Source organism: Heterodontus francisci, chromosome 33 (assembly GCF_036365525.1).
Source record: "Heterodontus francisci isolate sHetFra1 chromosome 33, sHetFra1.hap1, whole genome shotgun sequence".
Taxonomy (NCBI): Eukaryota; Metazoa; Chordata; class Chondrichthyes; order Heterodontiformes; family Heterodontidae; genus Heterodontus; species Heterodontus francisci.
The window spans coordinates 57,877,395-57,893,393 of NC_090403.1; the positions used below are offsets into that span (position 1 = coordinate 57,877,395).

At 54.1% G+C, this 15,999-nt stretch overlaps 1 protein-coding gene and 1 pseudogene across 1 annotated transcript; both read left to right on the forward strand.

Annotated features, from left to right (window-relative positions):
• Positions 1 to 3,484: 3,484 nt before the first annotated feature.
• Positions 3,485 to 9,684, forward strand: LOC137348007 (uncharacterized; annotated as a pseudogene).
• Positions 9,685 to 9,953: 269 nt separating this feature from the next.
• On the forward strand, positions 9,954 to 13,586 carry LOC137348008 (cell surface glycoprotein 1-like). The gene is made up of 3 exons (XM_068013079.1): positions 9,954 to 10,118; positions 12,034 to 12,492; positions 12,594 to 13,586. The coding sequence occupies exons 1-3, from the start codon at positions 9,954 to 9,956 to the stop codon at positions 13,584 to 13,586; spliced, it is 1,617 nt and encodes a 538-aa protein (XP_067869180.1).
• Positions 13,587 to 15,999: the final 2,413 nt, after the last annotated feature.

Here is a 15,999-nt window from a genome sequence, read left to right on the forward strand (position 1 = left end):
CGGAGGGTCAGTACTGAGGGAGCGCCGCACTGTCAGAGGGTCAGTACTGAGGGGGTGTGGCACTGTCAGAGGATCAGTACTGAGGCAGTGCGGCACTGTCGGAGGGTCAGTACTGAGGGAGTGCAGCACTGTCGGAGGGTCAGTACTGAGGGAGCGCCACACTGTCGGAGGGTCAGTCCTGAGGGAGCGCCACACTGTCGGAGGGTCAGTCCTGAGGGAGCGCCACACTGTCGGAGGGTCAGTACTGAGGGAGCGCCGCACTGTCAGAGGGTCAGTACTGAGGGGGTGTGGCACTGTCGGAGGATCAGTACTGAGGCAGTGCGGCACTGTCGGAGGGTCAGTACTGAGGGAGCGCCGCACTGTCGGAGGGTCAGTACTGAGGGAGTGCGGCACTGTCGGAGGGTCAGTACTGAGGGAGCGCCACACTGTGGGAGGGTCAGTACTGAGGGAGTGCAGCACTGTCGGAGGGTCAGTACTGAGGGAGCGCCACACTGTGGGAGGGTCAGTACTGACGAAGCGCCGCACTGTCGGAGGGTCAGTACTGAGGGAGTGCAGCACTGTCGGAGGGTCAGTACTGAGGGAGCGCCACACTGTGGGAGGGTCAGTACTGAGGGAGTGCGGCACTGTCGGAGGGTCAGTACTGACGAAGCGCCGCACTGTCGGAGGGTCAGTACTGAGGGAGTGCAGCACTGTCGGAGGGTCAGTACTGAGGGAGCGCCACACTGTCGGAGGGTCAGTCCTGAGGGAGCGCCACACTGTCGGAGGGTCAGTACTGAGGGAGCGCCGCACTGTCAGAGGGTCAGTACTGAGGGGGTGTGGCACTGTCGGAGGGTCAGTACTGAGGGAGCGCCGCACTGTCGGAGGGTCAGTACTGAGGGAGCGTGGAACTGTCAGTACTGTGTTGACTGGAATGTTGTAATTACAGCGACACGCCCTGGAAATTAATCCATCAAACACTGAGACACATTACAGACCCCCACACTCATCTGAACAAACTCAGTCCCACGGGACAGGCACCAGGGGAAGAGTCCGAGTACTGGGTTAAATCTGGGAAACACGGACCCTGGAGAACACAATTCTTTCAGTTTTTGAGCAGTATTCTCCGGCAGTGCAGTACTCCCTCAGTATTGCCTCTCCGTCTGTGCAACATTCTCTCAGTACTGCCCCTCCGTCAGTTCAGTACTGCCTCGCCGACAGTGCAGCACTCCCTCAGTACTGCCCTTCCGTCAGTGCAGCACTCCCTCATGGCAGATGCAATATAATGTGGACAAACGTGAGGTTATCCACTTTGGTAGAAAAAGCAAGAAGGCAGATTATTATCTGAATGGCTATAAACTGAGAGAGGGGAATATGCAGCGAGACCTGGGTGTTTTCGTACACCAGTCGCTGAAGGTAAGCATGCAGGTGCAACAGGCGGTAAAAAAGGCAAATGGTATGTTGGCCTTCATAGCGAGAGGTTTCGAGTACAGGAGCAGGGATGTCTTGCTGCAATTATACAGGGCCTTGGTGAGGCCGCACCTGGAATATTGTGTGCAGTTTTGGTCTCCTTATCTGAGGAAGGATGCTCTTGCTATAGAGGGAGTGCAGCGAAGGTTTACCAGACTGATTCCTGGGATGGCAGGTCTGAAATATGAGGAGAGATTGAGTCGGTTAGGATTATATTCACTGGAGTTCAGAAGAGTGAGGGGGGATCTCATAGAAACCCATAAAATTCTAACAGGACCTGACTGGGTAGATGCAGGAAGTTTGTTCCTGATGGTGGGGGAGTCCAGAACCAGGGGTCATAGTCTAAGGATACAGGGTAAACCTTTCAGGACTGAGATGAGGAGAAATTTCTTCACCCAGAGAGTGGTGAGTCTGTGGAATTCGCTACCACAGAAAGCAGTTGAGGCCAAAATATTGTATGTTTTCAAAAAGGAGTTAGATATAGCTCTTGGATTTAAAGGGATCAAAGCAGATGGGGAGAAAGCCAGAACAGGTTACTGAGTTGGATGATCAGCCATGACCACAATGAAAGGCGGAGCAGGCTCAAAGGGCCGAATGGCCTGCTCCTATTTTCTATGTTTCGAGGCAGAATGAGGCTTTCGAGCAGAGAGATCGACCATTGACATGCTGTTCTCCCTTCGTCAGATACAGTAGAAATGCCACGAACAACAGATGCCCCTCTACATTGCGTCATTGATCTCACCAAAGCCTTTGACCTCGTCCGCAGACGTGGTCTCTTCACACCACTAGAAAAGATCGGATGTCCACCAAAGCTACTAAGCATCATCACCTCATTCCATGACAATATGAAAGGCACAATTCAGCATAGCGGCGCCTCATCAGACCCCTTTCCTATCCTGAGTGGCGTGAAACAGGGCTGTGTTCTGGCACCCACACTGTTTGGGATTTTCTTCTCCCTGCTGCTCTCACATGCGTTCAAGTCTTCAGAAGAAGGAATTTTCCTCCACACAAGATCAGGGGGCAGGTTGTTCAACCTTGCCCGTCTAAGAGCGAAGTCCAAAGTACGGAAAGTCCTCATCAGGGAACTTCTCTTTGCTGACGATGCTGCATTAACATCTCACACTGAAGAATGTCTGCAGAATCTCATCGACAGGTTTGCGGTTGCCTGCAATGAATTTGGCCTAACCATCAGCCTCAAGAAAACGATCATGGGGCAGGACGTCAAAAATGCTCCATCCATCAATATCGGCGACCACGCTCTGGAAGTGGTTCAAGAGTTCACCTACCTTGGCTCAACTATCACCTTTTCTTTTTGCAGCGGCGACAGGGAGAGCAAGGTGGCAGCTGGGTAAGTGAGTCCTATATATTTGGGCAGCGGCTGAACCCGAGACACTACACCTGTAGTGTCTCCCACCCGCCCTCCTCCTCTAACCAAAAAAAAGGACTCGGTGGTGAGTAGATAAGGTAAGGCTTTTTCTATTTATTTTTTTTTCGTGTGATTGGTAAAAACTTTTCGTTCCTTTTTCATTTATCTAAGTTAAGACTAAGTTAAGCTTAGGATTGAAAATGGCAGGAGATCTCAGACCCGGCTGATGTCCCTGACTCCTTCACGTGCTGGAAGTGTGTCCAGCTGCAGCTCTTGTTAGACCGCATGACGGCTCTGCAGCTGCGGATGGACTCACTTTGGAGCATCCACGATGCTGAGGAGGTCGTGGATAGCATGTTTAGCGAATTGGTCACACCGCAGATTAGGATTGCTGAGGGAGAAAGGGAATGGGTGACCAAAAGGCAGAGAAAGAGCAGGAAGGCAGTGCAGGTGTCCCCTGTGGTCATCTCCCTCCAAAACAGGTATACCGTTTTGGATACTGTTGAGGGAGATGGCTCACCAGGGGAAGGCAGCAGTAGCCAGGTTCATGGCACAGTGGCTGGCTCTGCTGTTCAGAAGGGCGGGAAAAAGAGTGGAAGGGCTATAGTCATTGGGGATTTGATTGTAAGGGGAGTAGATAGGCGGTTCTGTGGTCGAAAACGAGACTCCCGAATGGTATGTTGCCTCCCAGGTGCACGGGTCAGGGATGTCTCAGATCGGCTGCAAAACATTCCGAAAGGGGAGGGTGAACAGCCAGTTGTCATTGTGCACATAGGCACCAATGATATAGGTAAAAAACGGGATGAGGTCCTACAAGCAGAATTTAGGGAGTTAGAAGCCAAGTTAAAAAGTAGGACCTCAGAGGTAGTAATCTCAGGATTGCTACCAGTGCCACGTGATAGTCAGAGTAGAAATGAAAGAATAGTCAGGATGAATGCGTGGCTTGAGAGATGGTGCAGGAGGGAGGGGTTCAGAAGTTTGGGACATTGGGACCGGTTCTGGGGGAGGTGGGACTATTACAAATTGGATAGTCTACACCTGGGCCGGACTGGAACCAATGTCCTTGGGGGTGCTTTTGCTAACGCTGTTGGGGAGGGTTTAAACTAATGTGGCAGGGGGATGGGAACCAAATGAGGAGGTCAGTGGACAGTAAGGAGGTAGTAACTAAAGCCTGTAAGGAACTAGATAATGAAGTCAGCATGACTAAGGGAAAGAGTAGACAGGGAGCAGATGATGAAAGCAAAGGGACTGGTGGTCTGAGGTGTATTTGTTTTAATGCAAGAAGTGTAGTAGGTAAGGCAGATGAACTTAGGGCTTGGATTAGTACCTGGGAGTATGATGTTATTGCTATTACTGAGACTTGGTTGAGGGAAGGGCATGATTGGCAACTAAATATCCCAGGATATCGATGCTTCAGGCGGGATAGAGAGGGAGGTAAAAGGGGTGGAGGAGTTGCATTACTGGTCAAAGAGGATATCACAGCTGTGCTGAAGGAGGGCACTATGGAGGACTCGAGCAGTGAGGCAATATGGGCAGAACTCAGAAATAGGAAGGGTGCGGTAACAATGTTGGGGCTGTACTACAGGCCTCCCAACAGCGAGCGTGAGATAGAGGTACAAATATGTAAACAGATTATGGAAAGATGTAGGAGCAACAGGGTGGTGGTGATAGGAGATTTTAATTTTCCCAACATTGACTGGGATTCACTTAATGTTAGAGGTCTAGATGGAGCAGAATTTGTAAGGAGCATCCAGGAGGGTTTTCTAGAGCAGTATGTAAATAGTCCAACTCGGGAAGGGGCCATACTGGACCTGGTGTTGGGGAATGAGCCCGGCCAGGTGGTTGAAGTTTCAGTAGGGGACTATTTTGGGAATAGTGATCACAATTCCGTAAGTTTTAGAATACTCATGGACAAAGACGAGAGTGGTCCTAAAGGAAGAGTGCTAAATTGGGGGAAGGCCAACTATACCAAAATTCTGCAGGAGCTGGGGAATGTAGATTGGGAGCAGCTGTTTGAAGGGAAATCCACATTTGATATGTGGGAGGCTTTTAAAGAGAGGTTGATTAGTGTGCAGGAGAGACATGTTCCTGTGAAAATGAGGGATAGAAATGGCAAGATTAGGGAACCATGGATGACAGGTGAAATTGTGAGACTAGCAAAGAGGAAAAAGGAAGCATACATAAGGTCTAGGAGGCTGAAGAAAGACGAAGCTTTGAAAGAATATCGGGAATGTAGGACCAATCTGAAAGGAGGAATTAAGAGGGCTAAAAGGGGTCATGAAATATCTTTAGCAAACAGGGTTAAGGAAAATCCCAAAGCCTTTTATACATATATAAGGAGCAAGAGGGTAACTAGAGAAAGGATTGGCCCATTCAAGGACAAAGGAGGAAAGTTATGCGTGGAGTCAGAGAAAATGGGTGAGATTCTAAACGGGTACTTTGCATCGGTATTCACCGAGGAGAGGGACATGACGGATGTTGAGGTTAGGGATAGATGTTTGATTACTCTAGGTCAAGTCGGCATAAGGAGGGAGGAAGTGTTGGGTATTCTAAAATGCATTAAGGTGGACAAGTCCCCAGGTCCGGATGGGATCTATCCCAGGTTACTGTGGGAAGCGAGAGAGGAAATAGCTGGGGCCTTAACAGATATCTTTGCAGCATCCTTAAACATGGGTGAGGTCCCGGAGGACTGGAGAATTACTAATGTTGTCCCCTTGTTTAAGAAGGGTAGCAGGGATAATCCAGGTAATTATAGACCGGTGAGCCTGACGTCAGTGGTAGGGAAGCTGCTGGAGAAGATACTGAGGGATAGGATCTATTCCCATTTGGAAGAAAATGGGCTTATCAGTGATAGGCAACATGGTTTTGTGCAGGGAAGGTCATGTCTTACCAACTTAATAGAATTCTTTGAGGAATTGACAAAGTTGATTGATGAGGGAAGGGCTGTAGATGTCATATACATGGACTTCAGTAAGGCGTTTGATAAGGTTCCCCATGGTAGGCTGATGGAGAAAGTGAAGTCGCATGGGGTCCAGGGTGTACTAGCTAGATGGATAAAGAACTGGCTGGGCAACAGGAGACAGAGAGTAGCAGTGGAAGGGAGTTTCTCAAAATGGAGACGTGTGACCAGTGGTGTTCCACAGGGATCCGTGCTGGGACCACTGTTGTTTGTGATATACATAAATGATTTGGAGGAAAGTATAAGTGGTCTGATTAGCAAGTTTGCAGACGACACTAAGATTGGTGGAGTAGCAGATAGTGAAGGGGACTGTCAGAGAATACAGCAGAATATAGATAGATTGGAGAGTTGGGCAGAGAAATGGCAGATGGAGTTCAATCAGGGCAAATGCGAGGTGATGCATTTTGGAAGATCCAATTCAAGAGTGAACTATACAGTAAATGGAAAAGTCCTGGGGAAAATTGATGTGCAGAGAGATTTGGGTGTTCAGGTCCATTGTTCCCTGAAGGTGGCAACGCAGGTCAATAGAGTGATCAAGAAGGCATACGGCATGCTTTCCTTCATCGGATGGGGTATTGAGTACAAGAGTTGGCAGGTCAGGTTACAGTTGTATAAGACTTTGGTTCGGCCACATTTGGAATACTGCGTGCAGTTCTGTTCGCCACATTACCAAAAGGATGTAGATGCTTTGGAGAGGGTGCAGAGGAGGTTCACCAGGATGTTGCCTGGTATGGAGGGCGCTAGCTATGAAGAGAGGTTGAGTAGATTAGGATTATTTTCATTAGAAAGACAGAGGTTGCGGGGGACCTGATTGAGGTGTACAAAATCATGAGAGGTATAGACAGGGTGGATAGCAAGAAGCTTTTTCCCAGAGTGGGGGATTCAATTACTAGGGGTCACGAGTTCAAAGTGAGAGGGGAAAAGTTTAGGGGGGATATGCGTGGAAAGTTCTTTACGCAGAGGGTGGTGGGTGCCTGGAACGCGTTGCCAGCGGAGGTGGTAGACGCGGGCACGATAGCGTCTTTTAAGATGTATCTAGACAGATACATGAATGGGCAGGAAGCAAAGAGATACAGACCCTTAGAAAATAGGCAACATGTTTAGATAGAGGATCTGGATCGGCGCAGGCTTGGAGGGCCGAAGGGCCTGTTCCTGTGCTGTAATTTTCTTTGTTCCAGTAACCTGTCTCTAGATGCAGAAATCAACAAGCGCATGGGAAAGGCATCCACTGTTATGTCCAGACTGGCCAAGAGAGTGTGGGAAAATGGCGCACTGACAGGGAACACAAAAGTCCGAGTGTATCAAGCCTGTGTCCTCAGTACCTTGCTCTATGGCAGCGAGGCCTGGACAACGTATGTCAGCCAAGTGCGACGTCTCAATTCATTCCATCTTCACTGCCTCCGGAGAATCCTTGCCATCAGGTGGCAGGACCGTATCTCCAACACAGAACTCCTCGAGGCAGCCAACATCCCCAGCTTATACACACTACTGAGCCAGCGGCGCTTGAGATGGCTTGGAGATGTGAGCCGCATGGAAGATGGCAGGATCCCCAAGGACACATTGTACAGCGAGCTCGCCACTGGTATCAGACCCACCGGCCGTCCATGTCTCCGCTTTAAAGACGTCTGCAAACGCGACATGAAATCCTGTGACATTGATCACAAGTCGTGGGAGTCAGTTGCCAGCGATCACCAGAGCTGCCGTCAGCCATAAAGGCGGGGCTAAAGAGTGGCGAGTCGAAGAGACTTAGTTGGCAGGAAAAAATACAGAAGTGCAAGGGGAGAGCCAACTGCGAAACAGCCCCGACAAACAATTTTATCTGCAGCACCTATGGAAGAGTCTGTCACTCTAGAATTGGCCTTTATAGCCACTCCAGGCGCTGCTCCACAAACCACTGACCACCTGCAGGCGCTTACCCATTGTCTCTCGAGACAAGGAGGTCAAAGATGAAGAGGTACTGACCCTCTGACAGTGCATTACTCCCTCAGTAGTGATCTTCCGACAGGGCGGCACTCCCTCAGTACTGACCCTCCGACAGTGCAGGATTCCCTCAGTACTAACCCTCCGAGAGTGCAGCACTCCCTCAGTACTGACCCTCCGACAGTGCAGCATTCCCCTCAGTACTGACCCTCTGACAATGCAGTGCTCCCAGAGTAGTGACTAGATTTTTTTGCTGAAGTCTCTGGACTTGGACTTGAATTTGAATGAAAAACCTCCTGTCTCTGCAGAGAGGTGCTGCCCACTGAACCTAGTCTCACAGCAGGGGAAGGTTTGACTCCCTTTGGGAAAATGTGCTTCCCTAAATTTAAGATTGTTCTCCTGATTACAGATTCTCCACAGAGAAAACAGTTTCTGTGAATCTTGCCTCTAGAATCCCTTAATCATTTAAAATCACTAGTTCCACATTTTTCGTGTCCGTTTTCCCCTCTAAATTGCTGCTCAAAAACTGAAAGAATTGTGTTCTCCTGGGTCTGTGTTTCCCAGATTTAACCCAGTACTCGGACTCTTCCCCTGGTGCCTGTCCCATGGGACTGAGTTTGTTAGGAGGAGTGTGGGGGTCTGTAATGTGTCTCAGTGTTTGATGGAGTAATCTCCAGGGCGTGTTGCTGTAATTACAACATTCCAGTCAACACATTGAAAGATAAAATCTTGCATCAACTTCCATCCAATATCACAGTGACCCTGAGCTCTGATGATGCAGGAAATGTTCCTTAGGTCATATTAACACTACAAGAAACAGACTAATTGAGTCAGGCTGGGGACAGGGGCTGTGTTGGCGTCAATCTGCTCCAAGTGGAGCTTTGCATTTTTGTTCACGCCATCAATGATGCAGCCTGGGCAGAACACAGACACAAACTGACAGCGACTGCTCTCCAGGACAGGACAGAGCTTCAAGGCAGCAATGGGAGTGCTACTGAGCCACATTTACCAGTCAGTGCTGAGTTTTTCCAGACTCCAGGCCCATTGCTGATGTTGGGACTGGATGCAGCAGGTAAAACCAACATTTTATACAAACTGAAGCTGAAAGAAACAGTGACAACGATCCCGACCATCAGATTCCATGTAGCGGGTATAGCGCCAACCCGGAATGTATCCTTCATTGTCTGGGATGTGGGAGATCAGGACAAGATTTGCAACCTGTGGAGACGTTATTTCTGCAGCACTGACAGGCTGCTCTTTGTGCTCGACAGCGCTGACTCAGATTGTTTCACAGAAGCCAAGTTAGAACTGGAGAAAATTTTAGAAGACGAGCACATGCGAAGGATTCCTTTTGTGATTCTGGCTAACAAGCAGGATCTGCCTGGAGCTCAGAGTGTCCTGAGATCATGGGGAAACTGGAGCTGAAGAAACATCAGGAACAGGAGTTGGCACATTCAGCGTTGCTGCGCTGTGACAGGAGACGGGCTCCTGGAGGTGCTGGAGAATCTCTCCCAGAATATCAAACTGTACAAGAAGTTCAATTATTAACCAGACTCTCCCACCTCAGGACACTTGTCGAAAGCCACAAGCAAATAGAGTTTTAGTTTGATATCTTTATAATTTTTCTACTTTGTATTGTGAATTTGGAATATTTGGGTGTTTACCAGACTGTGGATTTTCTGACCCTTCATCAGTTGCATGTGGGATCTTTCATGAATTAATTGTAGTTTTCTGTCGAGAACCATGTGCTTGTGACAGTGTCAGTTGCTTCCCACGTGCAAATATAAATTATGTAGCAGTGTGTGTGTACGGCTCCCAACGTACAGTTTGTGCAGTTCCTGGTGTAGTGAGTACAGCGTCAGTGTGCGTGTGCTTGTGTACAGCTTCCAGTGTACATATTGTACATGTTGTAAAGGAGCACTTTGTGCTGACCCTTGTTCAGTTCCATCTCTGAAGATTTCTTTTCTATTTCCTGTTTCAAATATTAAAACTAAAATACTAATTTCACACTGAACTTCCTGTCTGTGTCACTGTTCATCGCATGGATCTGAGACTTCAATTTATTCTGCTGTGCCCTGAATAAAGGTTGCCCCAATCTGCAGTTACTGTTCACATCGAAGTGTCAGTCTGGCTTGGCCTGTGCTGGAGACTGGAGCTGGTCATTTATCAGGGCCTGTTAGTATCCCAGTTCCAACACAGCCTCTTTGCTAGTTAGAAGTCAGGCATAACCCCTGCGCAGTCATGAAGTAATGAAACAAAATAATGAATAATGGTTTTCACCCAAAGGATGATACAATAGTGCAATACATTGTGGGGAAAGAGCAAAAGGGGAGTGGGGCCTCATTGGACAGTTCTTCAACGAGCCTGAACAGGCACCATGGACCCACCTTCTGTGCTGTACCATTCCAGAACCTAACCAATCACTACGTAAAAATGATTTTCCTCCTGTCGCTGTTACTTCTTTTGCCGATCAACTTAAAATTGGTGCCCTCTGGTTCTTAATCCTTCTGCCAATGGGAACAGTTTCTCTCTGTCTACTCTGTCCAGACCCCTCATGATTTTGAACACCTCTATCAAATCTCCTCTCAAACTTCTCCAAGGACAACAATCCCAGCTTCTCCAGTCTATCCACGTAACTGAAGTCCCTCAGCCCTGGAACCAGTCTTGTGAATCTTTTCCACACCCTCTCTCAAGCCTTCAAATCCTTCCTAAAGCATGGTGGCCGGAACTGGACACAATACTCCAGGTGAGGCCAAACCAGTGTTTTATACAGGTTTATCATAACTTCCTTATTTTTGTACTCTATGTCCGCATTAATAAAGCCCAGGATCCCTGGGCTTTTTTAAAACACTTTCTCAACCTGCCCTACAACCTTCAGTGATTTGAGCCCATATACCCCCAGGTCCCTCTGCTCCTGCACCTTCTTTAGAATTGTACCCTTTAATTTATATTGCCTCTCATTTTTCCTACTAAAATGAATCCGCTCACACTTTTCTGCATTAAATTTTATCTGCCACTTGTCTGCCCATTCCAGCAGCCTGTCTATGCCCTCGAAGTTTATCACTATCCTCACAGTTTGCAATACCTAGAAGTTTTGTGTCATCCACAAGTTTTGAAATTGTGCCATGTACACCCAAGTCAAGGTCACTAATATTTAAGGAAAAGCAGGGGTCCTAATACCGACCCCTGGAGAACCCCACTGTATACCAGTCCAAAAAACAACTGTTCACCACTACTGTTTCCTGTCACTCAGCCAAGTTTGCATCCATGCTGCCACTGTCCATTTCATTTCATGGACTCCAACTTTGCCTACAAGTCTGTTAGGTGGACCTCATCAAATGCCTTTTGGAAGTCAAGTACACCACATCAACTGCATTACCCACTCATCAACCCCCTCTGTTACCTCATCAAAAAGCTCAAGCAAGCTGAAGTGCCATAACCTACAAGGCTGCAGACCAGGAGCTGGAAAATGCAATTCGGCAGGATAACTCTTTTTCAGCTGACAGATGCGATGGGCTGATTGGCCTCCTATGCCGCAAATTTTCTATGATTGGTGATGCTGAGCTCTCAAACGCTCATTGCTTTGTGTTGTGCACCTGAAACAAGCAAGTAAGCCAAGGGAGTGAGCTAGCACAGGAAGCAGAATCCTTCATTTCCACCACTAAATATCTCAATTCCTGCACAAATTAATGATCAAACTCCAATGAAGAACGTGGAGGCTTTGGAGAGGGTACAGAAGAGGTTTACCAGGATGTTGCCTGGTCTGGAGGGCATTAGCTATGAGGAGAGGTTGGATAAACTCGGATTGTTTTCACTGGAACGACGGAGGTGGAGGAGTGACATGATAAGAGGTTTACAAAGTTATGAGCGGCATGGACAGAGTGGATAGTCAGAAGCTTTTTCCCAGGGTGGAAGAGTCAGTTACTAGGGGACACAGGTTTAAGGTGCGAGGGGAAAAGTTTAGAGGGGATGTGCGAGGCAAGTTCTTTACACAGAGGGTGGTGAGTGCCTGGAACTTGCTGCCAGGGGAGGTGGTGGAAGCAGGTACGATAGCGACGTTTAAGAGACATATTGACAAATACATGAATAGGAAGGGAATAGAGGGATACAGTCCCCGGAAGTGCAGAAGGTTTTAGTTTAGGCAGGCATCAAGATCGGCGCAGTCTTGGAGGGCCGAATGGCCTGTTCCTGTGCTGTACTGTTCTTTGATTGACAAACATAGGCTTAAAGGCTGGCTCGGGTATAAAATTAAAACCCGACCCGACCCCAAACCCGACCCCGACCCGAACCCGACCACAGCCGACCCCGAACCCGACAACAGCCAACCCCGACCCGACCACAGCCGACCCCGAACCCAACCCAACAGCCAACCCCGACCCGACCACAGCCGACCCCGAACCCAACCCAACAGCCGACCCCGAACCCAGCCGACCCCGACCCGAACCCGACCCCGAACCCGACAACAGCCAACCCTGACCCGACCACAGCCGACCCCGAACCCAACCCAACAGCCAACCCCGACCCGACCACAGCCGACCCCGAACCCGACCCAACAACAGCCGACCCCGAACCCGACCCAACAGCCGACCCCGAACCCAACCCGACCCAACAGCCGACCCCGATCCGGACCCGACCACAGCCGACCCCGAACCGACCACAGCCGACCCCGAACCCGACCCCGAAACCGACCCCAAACCCAACCAGACCACAGCCGACCCCAAACGCGACCACAGCCGACCCCGACCCGACCACAGCCGACCCCGAACCCGACCCGACCACAGACGACCCCGACCCGACCACAGCCGACCCCGAACCCGACCCGACCACAGCCGACCCCGAACCCGACCACAGCCGACCCCGAACCCGACCCGACCACAGCCGACCCCGACCCCGACCCAACAGCCGATCCCGACCCCGAACCAACCACAGCCGACCCCAACCCAACAGCCGACCCCGAACCCGACCACAGACGACCCCGACCCGACCACAGCCGACCCCGAACCCGACCCGACCACAGCCGACCCCGAACCCGACCCGACCACAGCCGACCCCGAACCGACCACAGCCGACCCCGAACCCGACCCCGACCCAACAGCCGACCCCGACCACAGCCGACCACGAACCCGACCACAGCCAACCCCGACCCAACAGCCGACCCCGACCCCGACCCAGAACCCGACCACAGCCGAACCCGACCACAGCCGACCCCGACCACAGCCGACCCCGACCACAGCCGACCCCGAACCGAGCCGATCCGACCCTGAACCAGACCCAGAACCCGACCACAGCCGAACCCGACCACAGCCGACCCCGACCCGAGCCGATCCGACCCTGAACCCGACCCCGAACCCGACCACAGACGACCCCGAACCCGACCCGACCACAGCTGACCCCGAACCCGACCACAGCCGACCCCGACCCGACCACAGCCGACCCCGACCCGACCCAACAGCCGACCCCGAACCCGACCCGACCACGAACCCAACCACAGCTGACCCCGACCCCGAACCCGACCCAACAGCCGACCCCGAACCCGACCCAACAGTCGACCCCGAACCCAACCCGACCACAGCCGACCCCAAACGCGACCACAGCCGACCCCGAACCCAGCCGACCCCGACCCGACCACAGCCGACCCCGAACTCGACCCGACCACAGACGACACCGACCCGACCACAGCCGACCCCGAACCCGACCCCGACCACAGCCGACCCCGAACCCGACCCAACAGCTGACCCCGACCCCGAACCGACCACAGCCGACCCCGAACCCGACCGCAGCCGACCCCGAACCGACCGCAGCCGACCCCGACCCGACCGCAGACGACCCCGACCCGACCGCAGACGACCCCGACCCGACTGCAGCCGACCCCGAACCCGACCCGACCGCAGATGACCCCGAACCCGACCCGACCGCAGCCGACCCCGAACCGACCCCGACCACAGCCGACCCCGACCACAGCCGACTCGACCCCGACCCGACCACAGACGACCCCGACCCGACCGCAGCCGACCCCGAACCGACCGCAGATGACCCCGAACCCGACCCGACCGCAGCCGACCCCGAACCGACCCCGAACCGACCCCGACCACAGCTGACCCCGACCCCGACCGACCCCGACCACAGCCGACCCCGAACCCGACCCGAGCCGAGCCGACCCCGAACCAGACCCCGACCCGACCACAGCCGACCCCGAACCCGACCACAGCCGACCCCAAACCCGACCACAGCCGACCCCAAACCCGACCACAGCCGACCCCAAACCCGACCCCGAACCGACCACAGCTGACCCCGAACCCGATCCCGACCCAACAGCCGACCCCGAACCCGACCCGACCACGAACCCAACCACAGCTGACCCCGACCCCGAACCCGACCACAGCCGAACCCGAACCCGACCACAGCCGACCCCGAACCCGACCCAACAGCCGACCCCGAACCCGACCCAACAGCCGAACCCGAACCCAACCCTGACCCGACCACAGCCGACCCCGACCACAGCCGACCCCGACCCGACCACAGACGACCCTGAACCCGACCCGAGCCGACCCCGACCCGACCACAGCCGACCCCGACCACAGATGACCCTGAACCCGACCAGAGCCGACCCCGAACCCGACCCGACCACAGACGACCCTGAACCCGACCCGAGCCGACCCCGAACCCGACCACAGCCGACCCCGACCACAGCCGACCCCGAACCCGACCCAACAGCTGACCCCGACCCGACCACAGCCGACCCCGACCCGACCACAGCCGACCCCGACCCGACCACAGCCGACCCCGACCCGACCCCGAACCAACCCCGACCACAGCCGACCCCGAACCCGACCCAACAGCCGACCCCGAACCCGACCACAGCCGAACCCGAACCCGACCCTGACCCGACCACAGCCGACCCCGACCACAGCCGACCCCAACCCGACCACAGACGACCCCGAACCCGACCCAACAGCCGACCCCGAACCCGACCACCGCCGAACCCGACCCGACCACAGCCGACCCCGAACCCGACCCCGAACCCAACCCGACCACAGCCGACCCCTAACGCGACCACAGCCGACCCCGAACCCAGCCGACCCCGACCCGACCACAGCCGACCCCGAACCCGACCCGACCACAGCCGACCCCGAACCCGACCCGACCACAGCCGACCCCGAACCCGACCCGACCACAGCCGACCCCGAACCCGACCCAACAGCTGACCCCGACCCGACCACAGCCGAACCCGACCCGACCACAGCCGACCCCGAACCGACCACAGACGACCCGACCACAGCAGACCCCGAACCCGACCCGACCACGTACCCGACCACAGCCGAACCCGAACCCGACCCTGACCCGACCACAGCCGACCCCGACCACAGCCGACCCCGAACCCGACCCGACCACAGACGACCCCGAACCCGACCCGAGCCGACCCCGAACCAGACCCCGAACCCGACCCGACCCCGACCACAGCCGACCCCGAACCCGACCCGACCACAGCCGACCCCGAACCCGACCACGGCTGACCCCAAACCCGACCACAGCCGACCCCAAACCCGACCCGACCAGACGACCCCGAACCCGACCTGAGCCGACCCCGAACCCGACCACAGCCGACCCTGAACCCGACCCGACCACAGACAACCCCGAACCCGACCCGAGCCGACCCCGAACCCGACCACAGACGACCCTGAACCCGACCCCGACCCGACCACAGCCGACCCCGAACCCGACCCGACCACGGCCGACCCCGAACCCGACCACAGCCCAACAGCCGACCCCGACCACAGCCGAACCCGAACCCGACCCTGACCCGACCACAGCCGACCCCGACCCAACAGCCGACCCCGAACCCGACCCGACCACAGCCGACCCCGCACCCGACCACAGCCGAACCCGAACCCGACCACAGCCGAACCCGAACCCGACCACAGCCGACCCCGAACCCGACCACAGCTGACCCCAAACCCGACCCAACAGCCGACCCTGAACCCGACCACAGCCGACCCCGACCACAGCTGACCCCGAACCCGACCCAACAGCCGAACCCGAACCCGACCACAGCCGACCCCGACCACAGCTGACCCCAACCCCGAACCCGACCCAACAGCCGACCCCGAACCCAACCACAGCCGAACCCGAACCCAACCACAGCCGAACCCGAACCCAACCACAGCTGACCCCAACCCCGAACCCGACCCAACAGCCGACCCCGAACCCGACCACAGCCGAACCCGACCCCGACCACAGCCGACCCCGAACCCGACCCGACCACAGCTGACCCCGACCACAGCTGACCCCGACCCCGAACCCGACCCAA

Bases quoted from the DNA above. Each gene is read 5' to 3' on its own strand.
- LOC137348008 (XM_068013079.1), top strand. From the start codon at position 9,954: ATGAATAATGGTTTTCACCCAAAGGATGATACAATAGTGCAATACATT. The intron at 10,119-12,033 runs GTAAAAATGATT...ACCCGACCACAG, and splicing joins AGAACCTAACCAATCACTAC to CCGACCCCGAACCCAACCCA. The intron at 12,493-12,593 runs GCCGACCCCGAA...CCGACCCAACAG, and splicing joins ACGACCCCGACCCGACCACA to CCGATCCCGACCCCGAACCA.